The sequence below is a fragment of the Psittacula echo genome (assembly GCF_963264785.1).
Source record: "Psittacula echo genome assembly, chromosome: 1".
NCBI classification, from domain to species: domain Eukaryota; kingdom Metazoa; phylum Chordata; class Aves; order Psittaciformes; family Psittacidae; genus Psittacula; species Psittacula echo.
This window is the reverse complement of record NC_137735.1, coordinates 57,094,533-57,122,179: the sequence shown is the minus strand read 5'-3', so window position 1 is coordinate 57,122,179 and position 27,647 is coordinate 57,094,533. Positions and strand designations below refer to the sequence as shown.

The following is a 27,647-nucleotide window of genomic DNA, read 5'->3' as shown; positions in this document are numbered from 1 at the left end:
TTGAAGCAGAAATACTTCTGTTTTTTTTTTTTTTCTTTTTTTTAATAATTGCAGTTCTGATATCAATTGTTCTTTTATTCTTTCATACATCAGAAAGGTTTGGATTCTTCAGGTTTTGGTTTTTGTTTTGCACCTCCATGGACTGCACCTTCATGAATTCACCTTGCTTTATATAGCATCAGCACCCACAGATTGCACCAGCATCCGTAGTAGAAACATGGGGAAGAATGTGTAAGAACTGTGGTGGACATGGTCTGGCTCTTACCAAAAAAGACTGTGAAAATGTCAAAGACATGGCTGGCTGACCTATTTCCCTCCTGCCTCCCCTCTCCACTGTGGCCACAAACAGCCTGGGTACTTCAGAGAAGCCGAATGAGAAATGGGTCCTATTAATATTAATGAGACTTTGATGCCTGTATGACATTAAGCAGTTAAGATTTCCTGAATTGAGATATCTCTTCCTGCCTTCCCAATTCATGGGGACGAAATGGTGATTCTTTACTTCCCAAGTGCATTCTTAATGATTTCTGAAGTTAATTCTTAATTATTTTTCTCTTAACTTGCAAATGATGGCACAGATCACGTGTTGAGTAAAAAACAGTAATGCATGTTGATACCTAGAAAGTGAGGAGATTATGAGGTTTATACTTCTTTCTATCTTCAAAATACTTGTTTGCAGATTATGAGGTTTATGCTTCTTTCTATCTTCAAAATACTTGTTTGCATAAACCTGGTTTTTATGCTGTTGAGCAGATTTATTACTGTGGACACTCAGCTGGCTGTTAGCTGGTATCAGAAAGAGAAAAACCACTGTCACCTTAATGCTGACAGATTTGTCTGTACTAGAAGAAACAGATGGGTTGGAAGAGAAAAGATTAGAACGGGAAAATTTGAGTCTTACAGTTATTAGTTAGATCAGTTGCAAAAGAGAAAAGATCCATTGTGCATTTTGAGCATAAAGTTTTACTTTTCCTTGATGTATAAAACATCAGCCGATTTCAGTCCAGTATCAGAATGCTTACACAATAAGACAGTTTTAATTGGTCATTTCAGTTTAAATTGGCTAGAGTTATGATGTTAATTGAATTGTTTTCCCTTTGCAGGGACCTCAGGGGCCTCCAGGACAAAAGGTATAGTATAAACAATACTGTGAAAGTGATTATTCCTGCTGGTGCCAAATTGCAAGCAGAAAAGGTGAATGGGATTAGCTACTGTACACTGCATTGAATCAGTTAGTTTAGGTTCTGAATTTTGTTTTTGCAAAATGCATCCATATAATGTGAGACATCAGATTTCTCATTTCCCCCATCAGACTGTTTTCAATCTGTCTGCTTAACTTTCAGGTGAAAAGGTTGCTATAATTTTCTTATTTATGCACTGGTACGAGTAGGAAACCAATGTTAAAATGTTGTGAAAGGTGGGGAGATAGAGTTTCTGATTAAATGCATGTCCTTACTCCAGTAGATCAGTGCCATATGACTAAAGAATTGACCACCAGAAACAAAAGACATAGGTGTTGCTGATAAATGAGGCTTGGCTGATGGTGTTCAGGTGGTCTGCCAGTATCTTCCTGTTCCTTCAATAACCCAAGACCTGACTTCCTGGGAATGCTTTCAGCGTTATTTACACTCATTAAAGCTGACTGCCTCAGGTTGATGTAGTGAGTTTAGGATTTATGGAATTACACCATTAAAACAGTCCTAGATATATCAGCAATAACAACTGGTAAGTGACACTTTTCCAGCATCTCACCCACACACCACCAAGGCAAGTAATTTTCTAGTTGATTTCAAAAGATTAAAAAATTGTATGGAAGATATTTAATAAAAAAGGCTTGAGTTGTATAAAGAAAAAAAGAAAGAGGAAATGAATAAGTAGTATTAACATATGTGAGAAGGATTCCACCTCTGTCTTTTTTCTTCTAAGATAATGTTCTTTAAGGTGAAAATTTGTTTGCATCTGTTCAAATGGAACTTTTTGAACAAAAGAAAGAAAACCTCACTGATATGTAAAAAATGTAATCCCAAAGCATATAGATTCGTGGAAAGCATATAAATTTGTGGAAATTTGTCAGTTGTGGGCTGTACAGAACTTGCAGGCTGAAGGAGAGAACTACCCTTCATGTTTCACATGCAGGAATGCAGCATTTTAACGCTGTACTGATGTCTAAGCTGCCATTTAAAATTATGCCCTCAAATTCCAGGAGAAGGGTGTTTTACATGTACAGCATCAGCAAAACTCATGTGCTGATTAGCTTTTGAGTATCTGATAACTTGGCATGGTAGAATCAGCTTTATTTACACTCCCTAACATCCTATGTCTCATAAAAAAAGTCAACAGCTATAAAAGACTGTCACTGAGAGCAAGAACTGTTATAAATATGATAGTTTATTGAGGCTGCTGGTTTAATGCCCTTCTGAGCTTTGTCTTCTAGTTTTCTGGAAAAGTTATAGAAAGATGTGGGAATGTTCACTAGGAACCCTTGGTAGTCATAACCATGCATCCAGCAAAAAGAGGCAACACGAAAGCTAAAATGGAAGCTTTGGCAGTAAGGGGAGAGCATTCTGGGTCATGGAGATGCAGTGGGATGCCATGCTATTATTTCTTACTGATTTATAGCTCTGTTATGAGCTGGAGCCCCTTGGGCATTCAAATGTTGGAGTTTTTTCAAGACCCTCATGAGTTGCTTCTTTTTCTTTTTTCTCAGGATTTCTCAACTCTATTCGTTGGCAAACATGTGCATCCATTCTGGGTACATTCTTCTGGGTGTTGGTACCCTTTGACTAATCCATTTCTAGTGAAACCTCCTACCAATATGAATAGATGGGGAAATGTCACACACTGATTTTTTTTTAATAAAATAAAAAAAGAAAAATAAAGCAGGGCATAAAGGGATTCACAGGGTGCTTATTTGTCTTAAGGGTCCCATGAAACTGCACATTTCACTGTTGACAGAACCTCTGCTTTTCCCTGTCCCCTGGCCTCTTTTTAGGGTGCCAGCCTTTCAAATGTAGCTATCACACTTTTGTATCCTATTAAGTTGTTTATAAATGAAAAATAATGCTCTCAGTTTCCTTGCTGAGCAACACCATTATTATTCAAAAAGAGGATAATGTTCGATAAGCACACATAGTGTTTCTGCTTTCTTCATGCCTCAGGTTTTCACTGAACATCCGTAACAAATCACACAAGTTCCTTCAGAAAAATTGTCCATCATATAGAAACTTATAGTGTGATTGCTTTGTAAAAAGATCCCTCTGATGTTACAAGTCAGTATTAATATCTTGCTTTCCTCTTTGCTCCTTCTGTTTAGCCTGTGTTGGCTTTTAAATTTTTATTGCAATAATACTGATGTAATTTAAAAGGATATCTGTAATTTGCACCGTCAGGCTGAATTGTTGCAGATCATCTCTTAAAAGCCTTAAGATAGATTGGCACTACCAGTTATAGAGCTTGAAGCATCCCTCTTGAAGCGTGAATAATTTTGTTCAGGTGGTATGTTTGTTTGTGTTGGATCAGTTTCAAAATTTATCAAAAGCATTAAATAGAATTTCATTTTAATTCTTACATTTCTTGTGAAGCATCTTCAAGGTTTCAAATCCTGAAGCTTGTTTCTGAGAGAGGCCATATCGTGAGACAGTTGCTAAAATCTGCAGCATGAGAACATGTATAATTGTTATAAGATCTCAAATTAAAAGAGAGCTCAGCTTGGATAAATACTAGTTTTGGAATAATTTATTGCAGTTACAATAAGCAAGCATTCACTATTATTTCTAAGCGCTGTATTAAGAGATGAAAGGTTTCATGACCTGTTTAATTTGCTAAACGCTGGCGTCTGTTTCCCACCAGGGTTCTGTCGGAGTGCCTGGTGTTCCAGGGAGAGACGGACAAGTGGTGAGTTCACTGACTTTGTCAGCGCTGCAGTTATTTATGTAGTTGATTAAAGATACTTAAAGCTTGTTCACATGAGCAATATGCAACCTTGCGTCCAGACCTGTGGTTTCAAATTGGCTTAATAGAAAAGATTCTACAATCTGATTTGTGCTCTGAAGTAATTTTTTCTAGTTATACTTAAACAGACAGCAAATGTAATTAACTGAGCTGAAAGTCTGATGCCCGGATTTGGTGATGACTGATAGGTTCCTGAGAGAAATCTGTATCACTGGTGTGCAACTTTAAACAGTATGTTTACAAATTTAGTTTTTTTCTGCAGATTTTTCTTTTTATTTTGTTTTTTAATTTTTTATCTCAGTCCCATGTTGCAAACACGTTGATATTGGGTATTCATACAGTGCTAATACATTGTTAATACAACCAACAAATAGAGAATAAAGACAGACTGGAAACATGTGGAGAATGATGTAAATTGAAGTTGGGAATGAAAATGCAGAGAAATAAATCAAGCAGAAATATTCTTGAATGCAACTGGGATGAAATGTTAACTCAGGCATGTCCGTGTCATCTTTCAGTGCCAAAACCAAGTTAACTCACAGTTCAAAACAGCCGTCCATAACGAGGGGTCGCAGTAAAGCAGCAGGGCTGTTTCATGGCATTGCTAAGGTTTGTTGGCAAATCTGGACGGTGATGTTTAAATAATATCACTCCCTGAAAGTAAACACTATTATCCATCTGTTGTTCTCACAAGGACTATCATTCCTAGTGAACTTGAAATGCACTAGTAGGGAATGCCAAAAGGAAAATGTATGATATTTTAAACACAGTTGTTTACAGTGTTGAAGCAGCAATAGGTGGTAGTGTATAAGGTTCACATCATACAATCTCTTCTTCTGTCTCCTTCCCCAAAAGCCCTAGGAATAAATGTGCTAAGATGTTTCAAATAATTTTTAATTTCTTTTTCCTAACAAAAAGGATGTATTGTTTCTAATAGCATAATATACACTATTAGACCTGTGTTTTGACAATGGCTGTAAGAAATGATGTAGTAATCATTTTTTTCACTTCAGTGATAGTGACAGTGCTAGGAATCTATTTTTTAAATATTCAGAGTATTATGACTGCGGTGGAATGACAAAACAAAAAAAAATTAGAATTAGCTATATATAGCATACAACTGATTATAAGAAAATATATATAAAAAAGTTGCATTAAGACCGGAGATTATTTTCCTTCATGTTTTATAGCCACATTCAATTGCAACAAAATGGTAGACAGTAGTTGCCAACACAGATGCTGTTGCTCTACATTATTCAAGTTAATTCTGTGACCAAAGTATGTGTGAAAAGCCAGTGAAGACACATTTTGTAGCATAATTTCCTCTGAACCTGCAGGAAAACTGGACAGGGTGAAGCTGCAAACCATATTGAATAGAACAGAACTGATGATTCACATTTTATCCAAGAGCTTTGCTTTTAATAGTGCTGTCACCCAAGCTCTAGCCAGAAATCTTCACTCAGATCGGCACAAAAAAATGATGTTCATGAGTCAAATGTGTCAAATGCACAAAAATTATCTGATTATTAAAGTGTCATTCTTGGGGATGTAGAAATTTTTTAAGCTCTACTAGCAAGGTTGTTGTTTGTCTGTTTTTTAGGACGCCACATAGACTTACCTGGAGTCGTGTCTCATGGGGAAGAAAATAAATATGCAGTTGCCTTTGATTAAGGGAAAATGCAAACATCTTTAAATGCTGTTTATCAAAGCATTCACAAACACACACTTGATTTTAAGCACATGCTTAACACTCACTGCCTTTTAAACTAAGAAAATTGTGCTTTTAAAACAGGTCCTAACATTTTCATTTTGTTATAAAATGTTTATTTGATTTAGTTCAATATTTACAGGATCTAAAAGTTTTAAGACATTCTGAAATTATTACCATGTTAATAAAGATGTCAGTGCATTTTTAATGTAGCTGGACTATTTTACTTTTGACCTGTAAGAAAAAAACATATTAATTTACTAAACTAAAATCTAGATACTAGAAAAAAACATACAGATAAAAATAAAATGTGGTCACATTCTTTCGTTTACTTTCACAGTTGTTGGTTGCTATTGGTTAGCAAGAAGTTCCTTATGTGCAGAAAATGTATTGCTTTCGTGTAATACTAAGCTCATGAAAGTTGAACGTTGCTCTCTTAATAAATAGCTAATAAATTCTGCTAGCTTGGAAATAATGGTAGAAACTGAAGCAGTATGTATCTAAAGTTAGAAAGTACAGTGAAGCCTAGGACTCCCATGCTACCAAAAGGTCTTTTATTCTAATTTATATGAAAAAAACCAGATTCTCAGTGTAGTGTGACACAGAAGATATTGTCAAATGAAGACCAGAACCGTAATTTTAAGATTTGGTCTGTACTAAGAGCTGGCTGCTGGCACTCCTGGCTTTACTCATACAGATTCATGTTGATCTGTGGAATAGTTGAATTTGACTTGAATGCGTGATACAAGTCATCCCCTTTAAGAAGTTATATAGTTAAAAGGCTTTACAAAAGCCTTACTGTCTTGATAGCCTTTTAATCAGTGAGCTCACTCTGTCAAAAAGCAGCATGTGCAGTGCACTAAGTTCCAAGTTAATATTTTTTCTTAGTTTAAAAGGCAGTGAGTGTTAAGCACATGCGTAAAATTGTGTGTGAATGCTTTCCTCATCTGGACAATGAAATATTTTTCTGCTGATGAATGTCAGCAGTGAATTAGATTTGATCTCTCCTTAAGCAGTTGAATAATAGAGTTAGGTCATCTCCATCCCACACGTCTCTCTAATTTTCTTTTTCCTTTCCCTTTACCTTTTCTTTAATTGAAATAGCGGATTATGGGAGACAATTGACAACTCTGACCAATGGGTCTGGGAATGAGATCATAAATTCTGAGTGCATTTAGAAAAATTTTCTAATCCCTTAACATATGAACCACTTATCTTAGACAATCTTTAGATATTAGAGTAAGTGTAAATTTACACAACCCACATGTTTTTGCAGGACTGTGAACTAGCAGATTTTTCTTGTTTTAAGAATAGTAGCAAAATCATTGCCATGAAAGCTTCACACTTTTTTTCTTTTAGGCTAAATCCAATGAAACATTACAGGTAATCCTGCGAGGGCATTACAGTCTGAGTTTGTTCCTACATTTGGGAAACCATAGCCAGACTCTGCTTTTCTTGTTGAGAACAGTAACTGGAAAGGAGCTGCCTAATAATACCTGCAGCTAGAGAGAATGTTGTCCCGGGATGGATAGAAACCTTCTGAGATAGCAAGTAGAGTCCTTTTGAGTGGTCCCTCTCCTTTGCAGACTGTTGTGCAATCCACCTGTGGCAGGTTGCTTCCTAGCAAGATGGTACAGGAAATAACCTTCTCTTTCTCGATCCCTGTCAAGAGGTCCTCAGGCACTCAAATTGTATGAAAAAAGATTATATCTACATAGAGATGCAAGGTTGCAGTGCTCTAGGGATATCAGAACCCTACATTAATCATGTTGAAATGGCCACAAAGGGATTCTTGGAAAGTTAACTGTGCAACTGTAGGACACATACCCTGGTATTTCTTAAGTGATATTGATTTGATAAGGACTTCCAATGACTACTGCAACAACACAAGGAGGAAAGGGGAGGTTCCCTAAGTAAGGATTGCATTTGGCCTGAAGGAACCCAGTTTCTGGAGTCTCTGCATCTAATTTTCTTTGTTTTAAACAGGAGCTTATCTGGAGTGCATAAACACCTCACTCTATGCTTTCGTGAAATGCTTTTTCTTATGTAGTACTTGATATTTGGGGAGGGGAGGGGATGTGTCTATTGAGAAGAGAATGCATGGTGGGGATAGATCCCTTTATTTCAAATTGTTTCAAAAGTTTGACAATATCAATTTGATAATCCTCAGAATTTCACTTCTTATCATTACTGATAAGACTTGCCCAGGAATCTGGGTCTGCACATTTCTTATTGCTTTCCACCATGATTCTTATTACTCTAATTTACGTGTATTTCCTGATTAGTGTGTACTGTACTAAGTAGGGGAGACATTTTGAAAGTAATATTATCATATTTCTTTAGAGAAATGAGGACAGGCATATGCATACTAAGGTTTTTTCAAATAAAGTATCAAGGAGGGAAACATCATTAAATATAGTTCACAAATTCTCAGACAGGTTTGCAGGCCAGCTGAATCTTGTTGAAGAGTCTTTCCACTTAATTTCATCTGGTGAGTGGTCCAGGAGAGATTTCCAGTCCTTAAACAAACAATTTTAAGTTACTTTTGAGGGGACGAAAAGCAAATTGAAGGGAGGTAATTCAACCCTGGTTTGAAATTGAAATCACAGTAACATGTCTGAGAAACTACTTTTTTTCTCTTCTGTCCTCGTTTATGTATTTTAGAGTAAAATTAGACTGGATTAGGTTTGGGGGCCTCATGTATTTCCTTATCCTTAAAATTGATTACATTCTACTGACTGAAAAATACAGCAATACTGACGGCCTTTCTTCTGAGGGTGAGGTGGATATCAAGCAGCTGGTGTAGACAGAGTTATGCATCCCACCAAAACGAAACCTATTTCAGATCAGCAGCCTTCAGGCTGTTTTTCTGTTACAAACAAGAAAAGCTGAGACCTCCAGCCACGTTATTTTTGTCTGTTTAATTCTGGATATGAAGGTGTATGCCTTCAGGGCACAGAGCACTCCAGTAAGGGCAAGCATGCTTTCAACTGCCTTGACTCCTTTGATATGGACTCTAGTGGGTGCTACATTTTCAAACATGTTCTGAAGTAGGTCAGTATTGACAGATTTTTCTCATATTAGCAGCAAAGCCCAAGCAGTGCCCTACACATCTGAGCACTCATCAAATTCAGATTCATTTTAATGAAACATTAATACTGTCACTTCCACTAGAGTATCTGAGGAAATTATAGCTATAAATTGGGCAGAATGCTGAAGGATGTTCTTTGCCCAAATAGAAGAAAGGAAGAGAGAGTACAACAACATTAACACAGTTAAACAGTTATATAGCCTCGAGAGTGCTAGAACTTGAACTAATGTGCTCTGGGGTGCTATAAAAAAGAATATCCTTTTGGTTATTCTTTGAATTATCTGAAACTCCTGAATTGAATGGCTGGGTTGTGTGTATTCTTGGCATGTTGGCATCTGTTTGCCCTTGAAATTGATACTAATTGGAAGAAAAATACAAACATTTCTGAGACTACACAGGCAGGAAAGTTTTGGATCATGTTTTGCTTAGGGATTCCAGTCCCTCTCTCCCTGGGTGATAATTTCTCAGGAGTTCATGACTGCAGAATGGCAAGCTATGACCTAAAAGCAGATGCATTATAAAGTTACTCTTTAAATAGGAAAACAAAAAAAGCCATTCATGAGGTCATTCTTGGAGTTCTGTGTCCAGCTGTGGCCTTCTCAGTACGAGAGAGACATGGATACACTGAGAAAGTCCAACAAAGACCCTTGAAGATGAGTAAGGGACTGAAGCATCTCTCCTATGAGGAAAGGCTGAGATTGATGGAGTTCAGACTTGAGGGGGAATCTCATCATTGTGGACAAACACTTGAATGGAAAGTGCAAAGATGCTGGGCCAAGAGCTTTTCAGTGGTGCCCAGTGGCAGGACCAGAGGCAATGGGCACAAACTAAAACACAGGAGATTCTTGCTGTTTAGTACAGCAAGAAAAACTTTTTTTTACTGTGAGAGTGACTGAGTACTGGCACAGGTTGCCTAGGGTGTCTGTAGAGTCTCTTCCAGGAGCTATTTAAAAGAAACCATCTGGACATGGTCCAGGGCATGCAGGTCTAGATGATCTTGCTTGAGCAGAGAGAGCTGAACCAGATGATCTCCAGGGGTGACTTCCAATCTCAACCATTCTGTCATTCTGTGAAAGAAAAAAAAACCTAAAAAACCAAAACCAAAAAAACCAAAGCTGTCTCGATTTGAAAGGTAGATGATGTGCAGAAGACAATTGTTTCTGCAGCCTAACACCTTTGCTGTCAGTGCTAAAACAGAGAGACTGCAACATGAGTCAGGAAAGACATTACCCATGGCCTGGTGAATGTAAGAAACATATGAGATTAAGATCTAGCTTTATAACTTCTGTCATTTTCCAAGTTGAATAGCAGTCTGATTGAAAGTATTGCATCAGATGACATTGTTGAATGTCTAGTTTTCGTTTGTTTGCATCGCTCCTAGAACAGCAGTGTAACAGTCTTCAGCCTTTTAAGAAGCAGCTATCCAAACAAGTTCATCTCCAAACATGAGAGCATGTGGGGCTGATGCATACTCATACAGCATTTTGCACTCCAGTTTTAACATATGCTTTAATTAATAAATAAATAAAGTAACTAAATGGAAGGAAAGTAATTAGTTATACTTCTTAACAGAAGTATTTTAAATTATTTTCATGCCAAAAATCAAAATAATCTTTTGAGATGAATATTCTTAAAGCAACAGTATTTTAGTGTATATCAGGGGAAGAGCTAACAATCTATTCACCTTCAAAAACCTGCTGTTTTGCTTCGTAAATACTTTGGGAATTTCCTAACCAATGGGAGGTCTGTCAAGGCTTTGCCCTTTTGGGGTTTGTTTTGCGGGTGGTGGTGTTGGGGTTTTGAGGGTTTTGGGGTTTTTTTGGTTGGTTGTATTTTTATGTTAGGCTTTAATGAAATTGTTAGACTATCTATACATACAGCCAGACTGCCATGCCTACAAGACACATGGTGTGAAACAGGGAGACTCCCTGTAATAAAGTTTGTTTTGCTGTGCCCTGCGGATGTTCACCAGGGGTAGAGTATAAAGTAGCTTATGTGCTGTACATTTTTATTTCACCTTATTACTCCTTGATTCCTTGTATGGACAAGAAAATAGGGTTCTAATATAGGGAAAGGAATATTATATGTATGAAAGGAAATTATTTTAGCCCCTGTTCTTCTGTCATTAAAAACAGAATAACTTCAAAAGCATAAAGCCACAAGGTCACTTCTGGTGCTGTACTTCTAGGTTTGTCTTCAATCTTTCCCATTCCCAGAGCTAATTTCTACTGTGCTAATGCCTCTAACTGGTACTTTCAGGGTCAGAAGTAGTGTTGGCTATAGTAAAGTTGCATATATGTCAGCAGTTAAACTGTTGGTGTGAATAGGGATTTACTATGACTAGGTGACAGCTTGAGGTTTTCACTTTTTTCCAAAGAAAACAAGATAATTCTTTTGGTTTTATTGTCACAGTGGTAGCTCTTTGCATTCAAAGCAGCGATGTGTAAACCTGGGAGGAAAGTGCAAGCTTGGGACTTCAACCCTTTGATTAGAGAATTAAGTCCCTGAAAGTGTCAGCTGACAGCAGCTGTTTTAAAATAAGGGGGACAGAAACAAATTTGTTTGGGGTGTGGGGATGAGGAGAAACCAGTGCATATTCATTGGTCCCTCCTGCTTCATTTTGTCAACTGGCAAGCTTTTTCAAGCGCCTTTCTGGTCAATTGTTTAGGACATATACTCCTAATCTCCAACAGCTTTGAATCCTGACCACTCAAGTATCAAATGCCTGTGCTACTCTATCAGCCTTAGAGCTAATGTAGTGGAAAGGAACCTTGAAAAAGGGCTGACTCAAATGTTGTTTAATTCCTTCTGAGCTTAATGGTACTTAACACTTTTTCTCTGGCTTGTAAAACACCTCACTAGAGTTTTGTTAGAACCTTGAAGCTTTTATTTTATAGTTTGAAATTAAAATGTGATTGATGACTCTGTTACCTAAATTAGAGATAGAATGGAACCAGGTTTAATGGAGAATCGGCGTTTATACAACTATGATTAAAGTATGACATGGAAGTAAGAAAACGTCCTTTCTTAATGGAAGGCTTTTACGGAAGTTTGGAAGATCTATGTTGTTGCATTTGGAACAGGCCTTTATCGTAATTCCCCTTTAACTTCTGAGTAGAGGGTAGGTTTATCATGTCTGCTAAGTTTGTATACTGTATGAAAATTGTCCACTGAGTTTCTGATATGAATTGCTGTTTCTAATTTGATTAATGTGTTAGCTATTTTCTTTATTTTTTATGCATTCTTTTTTTACATTTACATAGCAAAGGGCTTATACAAGAACTTTTGCAGGCTTTTTCAAATCTTTTTTTTTTTTTTGGATGTTATTTTAACATGCTTTTCCACCCTAGAAGTGCAATGCAGTTGTGTACATGAGGGTTACCAAAGAAGCTAGATATTTCTTGTGAAACCAAGATGCACTTCTGCAGAAAGCTTACATAATTAGCCATCACCCCTAGTTGTTTTACAATCACGTCTACCTATTGCTTTATCATTTTACCTAAAATCAATGTCTGTGTTCTCTTCCAAAAATCTGAGAAACAGACACTAGAAAAGGGTCTTTAAGGGTAGGGGTATGTTTTGGTTTTTTTTTCTTGTTTATTTGTTTGATTAGGTTTTTTTATTTTTAAATTTGGAAGGGGGGGAAGATTTTTGTAAATAATTGTTAGTTTTTGACTGATTTATGAAAATTATTTATGACTTCTTAAACTGTGGAAAAGTATATGTTCTATCCATTAAACATCACCAAAATCTGGAATATCAATGTAATGCTGAAAATTTTTAAATCTTTTAAATCTACTTTTCAGCCAGTGGTATAAGAATACGAAAAAATTGACAAGTAAGGTATATTTTCAAAAGTAAAAGTTGTCTGTTCTAAACTCTTCCATTTCTGCAATGGGCCCTTCTCATTTTTCTTTATTATCTGCCTTCTGTATGAAACCAGAAGCACAAATGTCAAAGTCATTTCAGATAAGCCTTTCTTGCAGTATTTCTAATTGTAGAGAAGAGGAAAGCGTTGGCAATTTTGCTGGGAAGACTATGCTGTAAAGGTTAATTAGACAAGTTTTCAGAATTAGAAGTCACAGTTCTGTTTTCTGTTTAGTTTGACATCTGTGTATTCACACTGTGTATTTCAGCAGAATTATTTCTTATTATAGAGGAGTTAATTAGAGTTGATTCACCCTATCTGGTGAAATAAGGCATTTTAGTGCCCAACTGTGGATTACATGTTCACTGAATCTTTTTAAACTTTGTCGTTATCTACCCAGTATCACACAGTAGGAGAAATGCTGTTAATATAGTTGATTATGTCTGTCTTAACCCCATCTTTTGTTTTTCGCCTTTAGGGTGAACCTGGTTTGCCTGGCATAGCAGGAGAGAAGGGAGCAGCAGGGCTTAAGGTTGGTATTGAAAATGGATTAAAACAGAATCACATGGGACGTGAGTACATGTATAGATGACAGTCATGCTTTCCAGCTTGGGTTTATATTCTCACTGGCTTTTAATGATCTCTTCCCTCCAGTGATCACTGCTGTAAGAGGCTTTGCACATTCCACCATAAAGAAGCATATTCTTCTGCTGTGCTGTGCATATAGAATTCCAGTCAGTGGCACTGACGCACATGCGTCCTCTGCCAAATGAATGCAATATGCCTGCAAGTGTTTGGGAATTTGGGGACCTTTTTAGGAAGGCTTTGTTTATGCTCCTTACAATGTGTTTCAGGCTTCTTTTCAAGAACTGCTGTGGTCAATTCTTTGATGAATGTCAGGGTTAAGTCTTGAGAGCTGATCCTGCTATTATGGAAATTAGCAACAAGACTTATTAGAAGCATGCCTCGGCCTGTATTGTTACATCAGAATGTCTCTTTGCACTTATTTTATTGTTGCATATTTTTTTCTGCTGTTTTGATATTGAAAAGTGAAATAGAACATGAAGCTTACGATAACTTCATTTAAAAGAAAGCTCAACATGTCTGAGACGGTGTTATCTGTGGGCCTCTTGGAATGGGTAGTGCTACATTCTAATCCCATCACCTGCAAGTGTACGTCTTCGGTGCACATGTGCTCCTCAGCTGATTCTGTGGATCACGCTGCCGCTGACAGACGCACAGGGCAGGCTCTTTGCATTTACTGACTGGCTTGAAAATGAACCATTTAGGAGCATGACCTTTTCCTACTTTGTATACAGAATAGCGAAATTATGGCAGTTGATGCTTAATTCATATTCACAGCTGTAGCCTTTGAGTTGCCTAGCGACTGTCAGCTATCAAAAGGGGCAGAGATGAGCCAGAAATACAGAGATGAGTTGTCAGGGTCATGCTGGTGTGCAAAAGTACATTTACCATTGAGCAAGTTATAATTTTGAAAAATAATGGCTATAATCCACCCTTTTATTACAGAGAATGTGAGGAACACCAAAGGCTCTTTGGTCTGTATAAATTATGAACTAGTTCAAGACATTTAAGGCATTTTGTCTTTTCCAAAGATCTTTCTAAGCCATTAACAGAATCATAAGACTTTCCCCTCATATTTGGCCTTTGGATTTTTCCTTTGTTCATTCCCAAAACAAGGAGAACCAAGCGTAGGAGTCACCTGGGTCCTGGCAGGCCACTTCACAAAGACATATGCTTGTTTGTTGGGGTTTAATCTAGGACAAAATGGGGGGGGGGGGGGGGGAAAGTCTGCATGCAAATCATTAAGCTTTTAACATTATGTTGAAGATATTTGGTCTGTTGAGTTCTATTGAATTACAGTATGTCATTGTTTATTGAAGATTTTCTTGTTGGATTTTGTAATCAGAGACAGTCATCAATAGTGACAGATCGTTAGCAACTGACAATCTGATGATCATAATATCAACACTGATTTTTGCTTATGGTAGTAACTTATGACTTCTTTGCCTCAATTATTTTCATCAGGGTGATCCTGGAGAAAGAGGAGAAAAGGTGAGATATGTTCCACTTCCTTTGTTGTGGTTCTGTTTTGTAGAACTGTTTGGAGAATCACCAGAGCACTGATTCTGAGTTTAAGAAGAAATAAATATAGCTACTACCTAGAACTTGTGCAGCATTGTGCAGCCTTTATGAGTGTCAAATAACACCTGCTAATGAAAGTTACTGCAATGGGATTAGTCGCAGAGAGCAGTGGTCATGTGTTAGAGGCTGCACAGTTGAGTAACTGTGAAAATAATCCTGATTAGTCTCAGAAAAAGATGAGCCTGTCTAATAAATAAGAGATCTACACATTTCTTATAACTTGATGTTAATGCTCTGTCACCTGTGTGGAGTAAAACAATTAGGTAACAGAGTGATAACTACACAGAATGACATACAGGTAACAAGTTCGCCACATACTGAAAGTGAAGTTCTCCATTCTTGCATGTGTCAGTTTAAGTAAAAGCAAGAGAAACTGCACCAACAATCTTAGGCTATAGACTGTTCAGAGAGGTACCAGCAGCACCAGTTGAACACTAACGGTGTTGTGACTTGAAGTGAGTTAGCAAGGAGTTACTGGTCTCACATCCACAGTCATGCTAAGGGAAGAAAAGGGGATGGAACAAGCACCACACTGCAAAGCTTGGGTTTAATTATGCTTTTCCAGGGAAACTGGCCAGTAGGAGCTGCCGTGTGAAAGTACACACTGAGAATCAGGCTTCTGCAGCTGAACAAAGGCAGTTTGAGAAATGGCATAAGCCTTGTTTTGCTTATGAATCTGTACACAGACTCATCTTCTGCAAATAGAGTGAGACATGTTTTTAAAAAGTAAGTTGCTTGTATACAGGTGCAATTTGCTCTTGAGAAATGGAAGTGTTTAAGGTCAGGTTAGACAGGACTTTGTGCAACCTGGTCTAGTGGAAGGTGTTTGCTCGTGGCAGTGGGGCTGGAACGAGATGATCTCTAAGGCCCCTTCCAACCCAAACCATTCTGTGATTCTATGAAATATTTACCCATGTATAGCAGCTGGAAACATGCTTTGAAAAGGCAATTCATTTCACATTTTGAAAAACACATCATAAAAATAATCCAAGGGGACCTTGAAAGTGTGTATCCCACGTGTAGAAGCACGTAACTGGGAATCTCTTTTCATGAAATCATTACTTTAGTTAAAATTATATTTGTTGAAGAACTTCAGTAATTATTTTCCAGCGCAAAAGAAATAACTACTAATTTTAACATATACCGAATTTCTGTTACTGAAAATAATGATATTTTTCCATAATCTACTTTTGTCTTGTTTTAAAAATGTAATTCTAAATGTCCTCAATATACTTTATCATGTTGAATGAACCTGGGATGACATTCCTAACAATTATTGTTTTGTGTTCCCATGTTTTATCAAGCCTTTAATTAAGGTACTACTGGATTGTTAGCTAATTCCCATTGTGGCAGTGACATAGAAAATGGTCTCTGTTATAAGTCCTCTGAATGGAATTTTACATTAAGGTTTTCAGAGCAATATGACAGATATTGAATATTTTTATTTGAATATTATTACTGATTATCTGACCAAGACCTACTACACCTACTTTTGCTTGCTTAGACTCAACATTTATCAATATTTTTGGCATTTTAAATAATTCTCACACTTTATATGTACCTTAAGTCCCACAGAAATTTTTGGCCTATAGTCATTTATAGCAAAGACTTTTTAGTGTAGTCTGGACGTATTGTATGTCTATAAGACTATACATGGAAGTTGTTTCCAAAGGTAAATCATAGAATCATAGAATAGTTAGGATTGGAAAGGACCTTAAGATCATCAAGTTCCAACCCCCTGCCATGGGAAGGGACACCTCACACTAAACCATGCCACCCAAGGCCTCATCCAACCTGGCCTTGAACACTGCCAGGGATGGAGCATTCACAACCTCCCTGGGCAACCCATTCCAGTGCCTCACCACCCTCACAATAAAGAATTTCTTCCTTATATCCAATCTAAACTTCCCCTGTTTAAGTTTGAACCCATTACCCCTTGTCCTGTCACTACAGTCCCTGATGAAGAGTCCATCCCCAGCATCGTTGTAGGCCCCCTTCAGATACTGGAAGGCTGCTATGAGGTCTCCACGCAGCCTTCTCTTCTCCAGGCTGAACAGCCCCAACTTTCTCAGCCTGTCTTCATACAGGAGGTGCTCCCGTCCCCTGATCATCCTTGTGGCCCTCCTCTGGACTTGTTCCAACAGTTCCATGTCCTTTTTATGTTGAGGACACCAAAACTGCACACAATGGTCCAAGTGAGGTCTCATGAGAGCAGAGTAGAGGGGCAGGATCACCTCCTTCGACCTGCTGGTCATGCTCCTCTTGATGCAGCCCAGGATACGGTTGGCTTTCTGGGCTGCGAGCGCACACTGAAGCCGGCTCATGTTCAGTTTCTCATCGACCAACACCCCCAAGTCCTTCCCCGCAGGGCTGCTCTGAATCTCTTCTCTGCCCAACCTGTAGCTGTGCCTGGGATTACTCCGACCCAAGTGTAGGACCTTGCACTTGGCATCGTTAAACTTCATAAGGTTGGTGTCAGTCCACCTCACAAGCGTGTCGAGGTCCCTCTGGATGGCATCCCTTCCCTCCGGCGTATCAACCAAACCACACAGCTTGGTGTCATTGGCAAACTTGCTGAGGGCGCACTCAATCCCACTGTCCATGTCACCAACAAAAATGTTGAACAAGACCGGTCCCAACACCGATCTCTGAGGGACACCACTCGTTACTGGTCTCCAGCCAGACATCGAGCCATTGACCACAACTCTTTGCGTGCAGCCATCCAGCCAATTCTCTATCCACCGAGTGGTCCACCCAAATGTTCCTTTACAAATTTGTTTTTAAAGTCGAAAATGTCCACCCAGCCATTAAAGAAACTTTATCTGGACATCGCCTTTTTTTTAACAATAAACAATGCTTAGTATTTATGCAGAGATAACTATAATTTTTCTTTCTCTTTGGAGTGGCATTCAGTGAAGTTTTTTCAGTCTGTGAATCGTTCATGAAGGACCTGTTGGAACAAGTCGAGAGGAGGGCCATGAAGGTGATCAGAGGGCTGGAACACCTCCCTTATGAAGAGGGACTGAGAGAGTTGGGATTGTTCAGCCTGGAGAAGAGAAGGCTCTGGCGAGATCATACAGCAGCCTTCCAGCAACTAAAGGGAACATACAGGAAACCTGTAGAGGGACCTTTTGAAAAACCATGTAGTGACAGGAAAAGGAGAAATAGCTTTAAGACAAAGGAGGGTGGATTTAGATTAGACATTAGGAAGGAATTCTTCACTGTGAGTCTGGTGAGACACTGGAACAGGCTGCCCAAGGAAGTTATGCGTTCCCTATCCCTGGCAGTGTTCAGCTGGGATAGTGGAAGGTGTCCCTGCCTATGGCAGGGGGGTTAGGACTAGATGATCTTTAAGGTCCTTTCCAACTCAGACCATTCTGTCATTTTACAGCTTCAGACTCGAAGAGTATATGCCATAAATTACTTGAGAGTCCTAATAAACGGTGTTGGAATCATGGAACTGTCGCCTGAATTTGATTAGATGCATTTAGGTGAATGTCTCTCTTGAAAAAAACGAATGTACTGGTAATTTAAAATGCTGAATCACCATGAAATCATTCCTTAAGTGCTAAATCACAGTGAACTGGGGAAGTCTGTAGACTATACTGACAATATATGTAGTTATTTGATAGTTTGTGGGTTTTTTTGAGGACCTGTTAAAGGGATTACAGCTATAGTGAAGACTGTATAAGACACAGCATCTATATAAACCATGCTTCCTGACCAAGTCATAGACAGATTGATTACCTCATTAACAAAATTAGGTTGCTAATCATATTGCAGTGCTGAGCCTCCTCTGCATGCTGTGTGCTTACATAAAATCACTAAAATGTAGTATATATTGTAATTACAGGGTGATGCTGGAGAAAATGGACAAAAGGGTGACACAGGAGAAAAGGTATGCTACTTATTAGTAGAGAAGAAAATGTGTTCTTTAAGCATGCTTACAGAACAAGCAGCTAATGAAAGCAATAATTTGATCAAAAGAAAAACACATTTTAAAGGGTTTTTTAAAAGATTCTGAGTGATGTAACTGTGCATTTTTATGCAGAGCAGGAAAAATGTCACTGTTCTGTCCAATTAAGAATAAAATTCTTGACTTTATACAGCAGCAGGTAACTTCCCTCCAAATTGCCAGCTGGACAATTCAGAGTTGAAGATAAAAATGGCATTCTAAATCTTTTTGCCAGATGACATCAGCAATAACCTCACCTAATACTTCGTTAGTTCCTTGTTGCAAAGTATCAATATGCGGTAGTCACTAAAGACATTGTCCAATTTATTTTACTTGATTTTATGTGTGACTTATGCTATATCATTGAAAGAAAAAAAAACACTTGACTTTTCATATGTGCTTTCTTTAACACAAGTGACAGTCTTTAGCAGAGCAAAGCCTGTGTTGCACAGGAAGAAGGGTGAGTCATAATGATCTCTTCCCACCATCACTTTGGAGGTCATATGCTTTTAAAAGCATCCAGTTTAGTGACTACATTTGAGCGGAAGAATAAAGATTTCTTCTTGTATCCCTGTGTATGCAATTGCTTAACCAACTCACATCAGTTCAGTGCAAGGAGAAATTTATGATGGATTTATCAAGCTGGCAAGGAATGCATGCAAATCTCTCAGGTTCTATGGTTTGGGTAAAGCTATGCTTTCAAGAATGTAAGGATTTTATGGGGCATATTCTAAAATCGGCAATTAAAAATAGACATTAGATTTAAGAATAGTCAAGTTATTTGATTCCCAAAGTTCATTTAAATAATACTTTATCTGCAGTCATGCTTATTAGCCAAGATGAAAGTCTTAAGAACCTTATTAGTTACCTACACAATGTATGCTGGTAACATCATCTTGATCCACTTTTGTATCATTCAAGAATATAATTTTTAGCAAGTGTGAAATTGTTGTTCAGAGAGATAGTCCTGCAACAAGTAAATGGGAAGTTTATAATCTCTCTTGGAAGCCTAGTGCAGCTTCACTTGTTCCTTTTCTACTGTATCAACTATGAGAGCAAGCTTGCATCCACTAGAATGCTAATACTGTGCTTTAGTTCGCAGTGCACACATGTCCTTGCTTGGGATTTTGTTTAAGGAAAGAAAAAGTTCTCTCCTTTCAGTGGGAAATCTTTTCTCCCATGTATAATGTTTTAAATATTTCTGTGTGAGCTTTCAACAGTTTGGCAGTGAATTTATGGAAAGTATAGGTCATCAGGAGACTTCTTATATTGCTGCATCTAAAGAAATTTCAAAAACTTGTTGAACTTCATAATGCAGAAGTCTCCCGTCTCTTCCAGGTTTCATATAAGTTTCCGAGGAGACATGGGAAACAATGCTGGTTGTGTGGAGTACATTGTCTTAACCGGAACAGGCTAGAATTCACTGCATGAATTTTTGCAAGACAGCAGAACTGTGAATTAGCTGCCGTTCATTATTTCTCCTCCATCTTCCTGATCGCAAGAAAATCTGCCACCCAGAAAGAAAGGCCCAGATCTTATAGCAGAGTTACAGCTTAAAGCTGCTGATAGAGAGTTCTGCAGACAGCATTTGTAAGTGAGCTTAGGAGGGTGTCTTTTGACAGATAATTTAAGAGTGAGCATTAAACTTGGTGTTATTACGTTTGTATTAGTTAACAAGGAGTATATTATTTCCTGAGTAGGGGAAAGATTTTGCTGTATGATCATTATGTACAATTCCAGCATGAATTTGCCCAGCAATCACTAGTCATGTAAGTGTTAAAGGAAATCAGAATGACTATTGCAGGCATATTTGACATGTTCACAAAGTAGCCTTGATTTTTTTTCTATATATTTTTTTAATTTGTATCTTTAACTGTATTGTGTCTGTACTTTCTCTACTGATGTCACAATCATCTTGAGGAGGCAGTTAAACTTATCTTGAGTATAAACCCTACTATAATAAGGGGTTTAAAGTAGCTTAATAGCATTCCTTCTATGTTTTCCACTGGGTGCTTTCTATTGAGCAGGAGCGTAACATAAAAAACTGTCTGTTTTCTTAAAAGCAGCAGACAAAATTGAGTTCCAGCAAATTTCACAGACAGCATTATTGATGCATTATGCTTATACATACCTTCAGTTATACTTTTTCCCTGCTACAAAACCTGTGTCTTTATTTGGGTAGGTCTAAAATGTTTGGGGCATGTGTTACATGATGGAATTTCACTACCAGATGTAGTTTTTCCCAGCTGAATACTTCCGGAGAGAAATGTAAGACTTATTAAGGCTTAGTTTTTAAAGACTGTTTTTAAGAGAGCTGCTGCATGTATTCAGAGATGAGATAAGGCTAGTATCCATTCAGTTCTCAGGTGTTCAACCACATACATGTACAAACCTTTCCTGCTCAGTAAAGAAGTCATCAATTTTATGTAAATAAATGAAAAGACCATTGCACTAGATCATAATACTACACATATGCTTAGGGAATTTAATTGATACTTCAGAAAAGTTAAAAATATTTATTTAAAAGCTTAAATAACGTTTCTGTGTGATAAATAGTAAATTTTCACTTATAAGGTGAGAGAGAGGTACAAGGTGACAAGTGTCAGATTTGGCTTAGGAATGGGTTCCTCTTTGTGCAATTAATGTAGCTTTGTTTTCTGAACTGTTGTACCTAGTAGCTTTCAGAAACACAAACTTGGGTGCCTACAGCTTGACCTGTGGCTTAATAAAGAAACCATTTCAGCTGAATTGTCCTACTTCTAGTGCCAGACGAGTTCTTGCTTTCACTCTTGTACTGCAGCCTTGATCCCTAGAAACTATCAAGCATCTTCCTTCTGTGTGCATGTTCCCTTGTTAAAGTTTCTTTATTTCCAAACTGTCTGACTCATCAGAGAATTGAAAACATGCTGTACGATAATTTTTTCTTTAATTCCATATTAATTTTGATTCTTGCAGGTAGGTAGATACTTTTTGTCCTGCCTTCCCCAGATCCACCATTACCCCTCAAAATGTTAAACTCGTGAATGTTTCTTACCAGTTGCTTTGCCACTTTACAGTTATAAAAAGTCCTTGAGGTTTTCTACACACTTGTAAGTGATATCAGCAGTATCAGTCATGTATGTCTATGAAAATGAGACAGCTCAGGTTTCCAGACATGAAAACTGTGTCATTCACAGAATATTTTCCTGCAGGTTCGTTGTTACTTTCAGTGAAAAATCTAAATTTATTTTGCATAACAAATAATGAGACAGTTCTTCAAATAGAAGCACTGCAGCCATCTTCAACAGATTGTAGTTTGACTAGCAAATTATTTTATTTTTTTTTTTCATTTCTGTTTGGTGCGCCATTTAAGAAAACAATGCAGACAAGTATGAATATACAAGAATTGTAAGGATCTTGCGACAATTGTACAAAACTCGGAGCTAAAAGCATCCTTGGCCAGGTCACTCTCTGATCCTCTGCCCTTGCTCATGTCAATGCCTATCAAATCCAGTCAGCCCAGCAAAACACAGGCGAATCCTTCTGAATATTGGATGTCTCCTCATAAGAGAGACCTTTCCTGAATACATAAATTACTATAGCTCTCTCATCTGTAAAGTATAAAACTTTACTGCATTAAACTATCAGTTTAAATATGTTGAATTGTTGAGGAAATAGAGCTATGACTTGTCCTGATGGGGACAAGCACATAGGTCACTGAGGTTTTTGTCCAAGGCGAACCTTCAATAGCACAAAAAGCTTTGTCAGTTGAGACCTGACACTTCCGATCTGTAGAATTAGGTCAAAAAGGTTGCTCTTATTCTTTGTAAATGGCAGTAAGTGATTTTTAATGCATGTCAGCAATTTAAAGATGTCAAAGTATGTCCCATCTTCTGTCTTTATGAAGCACATTTATACAAAATCTGCAATTATCTAATCTACATTAGCAGTTGTGAAATTTGAGGATAACTGTTATGCTGTTTGGATGAGTGAAACAAAATCTCTCTACATATTCTCAAAAAAAAATACTGTTCCTTTTCTGAGCCACACTGATTTAATTCATTGGGTAAATTCCTGTGTAGCAGCACAGAGAACAGGTAATCTTGCTATATAGTTATTTTGCTATATAATCTTCCTATACTCTTGCATGTTTTCTTCATCTTTTTCTTGACAAACTGTATATATAATTATTCCTTGTGAATTTTCTATCAGGGTGACCCTGGTTCTTCTGCTGCAGGAATTAAGGTAATTTGGTTTTAAAGCAGTTGTACAGGGACAAGAGGGGTGGTTGGTCTGTGTTACTCTGTAGTGTCACAGACATTTCAAGTACCATTAATGTTATGCTTTTCCCTAGCTCTATTTTTAATTCATCTTGTCAGATCTCATGTCTTTCATATCTTTTAGGGTGAACCCGGGGAATCTGGACGGCCTGGACAAAAGGTATTAGCTGGAAATGTTCAGTTTTCCTTTTCTTCTCTTGGATTTGTAAATAAATGATGTTACACAGGTGTTACCACTGGTACTTACCTGCACTAGGATGAGACCAAGGCAGTACAATTTAACAGCACAAGGCCTGTAAGCATTTGGTGTGAGATTATTTTGTATTTTTTAAAAAGTACAGGAATGATTATACTAATAAAGATGAAAAGCAACATTAGACTAACCCACCTCCCCTTCTAGCGGCAGCACACTTGCCTTGAAAGCTTACCCAATTGCAGCTGGGAAGACTAACAAAGAACATGGGCGATCACAAGTTAACCCTGCATGTTTGACTGAATATTAACCTTCAGACTGTGGTGCACTATTAAATCTCACTAGGAAGAAAATAAATATTGACTAGAATCCCCTTCACATATACCTGTAAGGGGAATCAAAGTGTCAGAGGCACGCAGTGTGTTTGAAAGGATATAGAACAGGTAACGCCATTCTGTGCTTCCTTCCAGGGGCAGAAATTCCCCTGGGAGCTGTGTAGCTGAGGCTGCTTTTGCAAGTAGAGGTCCAGAAGGAGCTATAATGACTCCGCATGAGGCCCTCTGAAGCTGGGGAATTTCCTCTTTGAATCTATAGTACATCAAAAACAGTGAATGCTGTTCCTTCACCTGCCATTCATGAGAGTAGGAGGCAGGTCCTGCTGGGAGAGCAGGTGAAAGGGCAAAGAGAAGAGACAATGGGGGAGCCAGATTTTTGTTTTGCAGTACTTGGTTTTCGTCAGAAGCCTTCAACACCGTTCTTGCCTCTTATAACATTGAAAATTATCTACTGCTGCCAAAGTGGAGCAGAGTTCATCTGCCAGTTGAGCTAGCAGGTATTCCAGATAGATAGCCAAGAGCTAAAATTCTGTATAATGAGTGGTGGTACAACTGTTTTCTAATACTTGAGGTCTTTTGGTGACTAAGCAAAACCCCAAAATATATATAAAAATAAAACAAATATAAAATGAAATTAAAATAAAATGTTAAGTCTTTTTGTTTGAGAAATTACAACTGTCACTAATTATAAGACTAAACAAAGGTTATTATGGTTGCAAATTAAATGTTTTAGTAAAATGCAGTTTTAGTTAGGAAAGGTAATCAAAGTAGTTTAAAGCTATTGAATCCACAAAATCATTCTGTGTGTGCATTCTGCAGTGTATGCTTTTCTTGGGTAATAAACTAGAAAACGCGCTTAGGAGCCTGTTAAGATTCATATCCTCATTAGCTGGCTGCTGTGGAGACAAAACTAGCAGTGATTTATCAGCAGGCACCTGGATCTCAGTCCCCAGGTACTCAGGTTTGATCTCATTTAGGTAACAGATAAGTGAGAGGTACGCAGTTCAGATGTCCTATGGTCTCAGCTTGTTACTTGCACCAAAGGGGGTTTGATGTATTCTTTCCCTTTCACCTCACAAGCTTCCAGTGTGGCACACTCAGGTCCCAGCCCAAACAGCAGCCACAGTAATGCACTCATTCAGAGTGCCTCCTCCAGCCGGGTGCCCCTTGTCTGCTGTTCTGCCCCCTGCTTAGCAGGTACTCATTCACCCACCAAAGGTTTTGGGGAACCCTTTTTCCAACTGGAGACATGCCTCTACCCTCTAAGCCTCCACAATAGTTTTCACCCTACTGTGTCCCATTCTGATTTCCTGCCGGTATCTTCCTTCCTTATATTTAACTTTTTCCTCTTCTTCCTGTTATTCCTTACCCATCTCCTAAGGACAGATAAATATTGAGCTGCCCACCCGAATAGTATTTACATGAAATGTGACAGTTTTTCAGTGGTCTGACAAGCCTGTTGTGTGCCATACGTATTGCAGAGGTGACAGAACAACCTGCCCTGCCAACCTGAGCATTATGAGATGGAGATAGTATACAGCCTTGGTTTCTTTAAAAATCATTTTCTCATAAGTCAAACTTAAATTTTTTGTATCAAGAAAGGTCCAGAAAAGAAAATATTATGCATTCTTCTGCAAGAAGAATTTAGCATTAGCAATTTCAACATGTTTCACATTTTTTAAAGTTATCTTTGAGGGGCGTTTTAATTGTTTTAGATTACTGTGACTCTGAACTGGCTTTGGTGATTCCTTTCTGCTTGTTACTTGTGAGTCTATGAGAGTTATGTCTGTCCCAAGACTAAACAGTGACCTAATGCAGCAATACCGATAGATTATTAGTTATAATTATTCAAATGCTGTTCTTAGAAGTGAAATTTAGTACTTCCACACTTAGATGAGAAAAGGTCCCAGTAGTAGTGTGGTATGTATGGCTACTCAAGTAAGAAACTGCAAGATGTGGAAGTAACGTTTTGGAACTAGTGTTTTGTCAGGAATGAATGCAATGGAGGCTTTGTAAAGGATTATGCTTTTGTAAGAGTGACAACACATATTCTGCTTTAGAAAGTTAGGCAACATACCCAAAAATACTAGTATCTGTTGAAATGGTATCCTAGCCTCTTTTCTTTCATCTGATGTTATAGTTAATATTTTGAGACTGGAATATTTCCTGTGCTTTTAGGCAATGTGAACAGTTAAAATTCTGGAGTAACTAAAATGGGCAAAGAAACTGTTATTAGATCCTTTTATAACATTTAAAAATCACTCCATTTGGTAAAGCAATTTGCAGGCCCCTTATTGTGTTCTTCAGTTTGTGGCAGAATATAATTTTGTTATTAGCACTACAAGTCTATTTAATATTAATGCCTCGAAGAAGTGTCTCTGGGTATTGATAAATACCTATGTTGTGCATATATGTGTTCGTATTTGTGTATGTATACATGTGTATATGTGAGTGTATGAATGTATGTATGTGCCTATACATACACGTAAAATATTTAAATAGCACAATCTGGATGAATCAGCCCAAACCACAGAGTTGAAATCTGGATTTCTATAATGATCAGCAGTGTACAAAATCTGGAATACAGTTCAACTCATTCTAAAGGTAAAAGCTGGTTTCAGAGTTCAGACCTGAGCTTCCAGAAAGTTCAGGGAATATTCAGATCCAAGCTGCTGGTGAGAATCCATCTCTGTATTAAAGTAAAATCTCCAGACTTTAAAATAATGTTTTCTTCACATGTTACTGCCTCTTTTTTTTTTTTTTCTGTTCATCGTCTTTATTTCCCTGGACAAAGTCTTTCCATTTAGCTGATATCTCAAAATGACCATTTGTGCGAATGTTGTCATTCTTTTTTTGGACTGATATCCGCTTCATTTCAAAATTAATACATTCAGTTTTCAATTCCTGTTACAAAATAACCCTTGCAAATGCAGTACTATAAGTCTTTTCATTGCAGTTCTAAACAAGCAAGGTTCTTCTGAGTAAAGTAATAGAATTACATTCCCGTTATCCTTCATGACACCATGATTATTCACAGATTAATAGCAAGCATTGAAATGGTGCTACAGATAGCTCTATAAAAATGGTGGCCCAGTTATAACTAGGTAGTCCTGCTTGAGCTGCACAATTTAAACCAAGCTCTTCTTAATTGCTCTGTAGCTAAACCAGACAGTTACACAGCACAATATCTAGCTCAGAGTTGAAAAGTGAACAGAATTAAACAACTGTTGTTAAGTATGGAACTGAAATGGCAGCATGTAAAATGAACCATTGCTGCTTTTTAATTCTCTTTTGGTGAAGGCTAATGTGAATTCATTTTTGACTCTTTAGACGTGGATTTTCAACCTGGGTGTCATCTTCAGATCCAAGGTTCCCAGAAGACATTTAAGTTCTTAACATGACTTTTACTAATTGTAAATTTAAGTCACTCATTTTGAAAATGTCAGTCCTGCTTGAACTGACTAGCAGCCATCTATGCTTTTTTATCTTGTTGCAGAATATATACGGGTGTTCACTGCATAGTGATTATAACTGAATAATATCTGTAATATTATGTAATTTTCCTGTATAGGGTGAACCAGGTCTTCCTGGGCTTCCTGGACTCCCTGGGATAAAGGTAAATAAATCGTAGTCTCTTGTACTGGGGAGGGCATACCACAAAGGGGGAGACTACAAGAATGTGGCTAAAATGGACTTGCTGTACCTGTACTGTATCTTCTTCCGTCTCTGGTATTGAACTGGGGATTGTCACAAAACGGTTTCACATGGAAAATCAGCCAAGTGCCTGTAGACAAGCAGTATATCATACATTAAATTGTGGAGTGTTTCATTCCAGTGCTTTAAAAAATAATCTAATATGGTACTGTTTTTTATACTTTAATGGAGGAGGTTTGTTATTAAAGCTTTACTTGGTTTCCACTTTGGTGTGTGCTTTCCAGTAGCAGTAGTCTACTGAATTTGCTGAGCCTTCAGACAGAGAACTGAGTTAATTATACACAGGCTGTGGAGAACTGGCTCTGTCGACAAACATACTCTGTGCTCCATTACGCAAAAGTGATTTCCACTGACAAGTCAAAATGTTGTAATAAGATTCTACTCAGTATTAGTTACAATCCCTGACC

At 37.8% G+C, this 27,647-nt stretch overlaps 1 protein-coding gene across 1 annotated transcript in view; it reads left to right on the top strand.

Moving 5' to 3' along the window:
• Window positions 1–27,647, top strand: part of COL25A1 (collagen type XXV alpha 1 chain) — a gene marked incomplete at both ends in the record, with an annotated part of 314,576 nt that overhangs the window by 240,468 nt on the left and 46,461 nt on the right. The window contains 8 exons of the mRNA XM_080623175.1: window positions 1,104–1,130; window positions 3,850–3,894; window positions 13,097–13,150; window positions 14,668–14,694; window positions 18,638–18,682; window positions 22,931–22,963; window positions 23,123–23,158; window positions 27,098–27,142. Of these exons, the coding sequence (XP_080479301.1) occupies window positions 1,104–1,130; window positions 3,850–3,894; window positions 13,097–13,150; window positions 14,668–14,694; window positions 18,638–18,682; window positions 22,931–22,963; window positions 23,123–23,158; window positions 27,098–27,142 (312 nt within the window). The remainder of the gene's footprint in view (window positions 1–1,103; window positions 1,131–3,849; window positions 3,895–13,096; window positions 13,151–14,667; window positions 14,695–18,637; window positions 18,683–22,930; window positions 22,964–23,122; window positions 23,159–27,097; window positions 27,143–27,647) is intronic.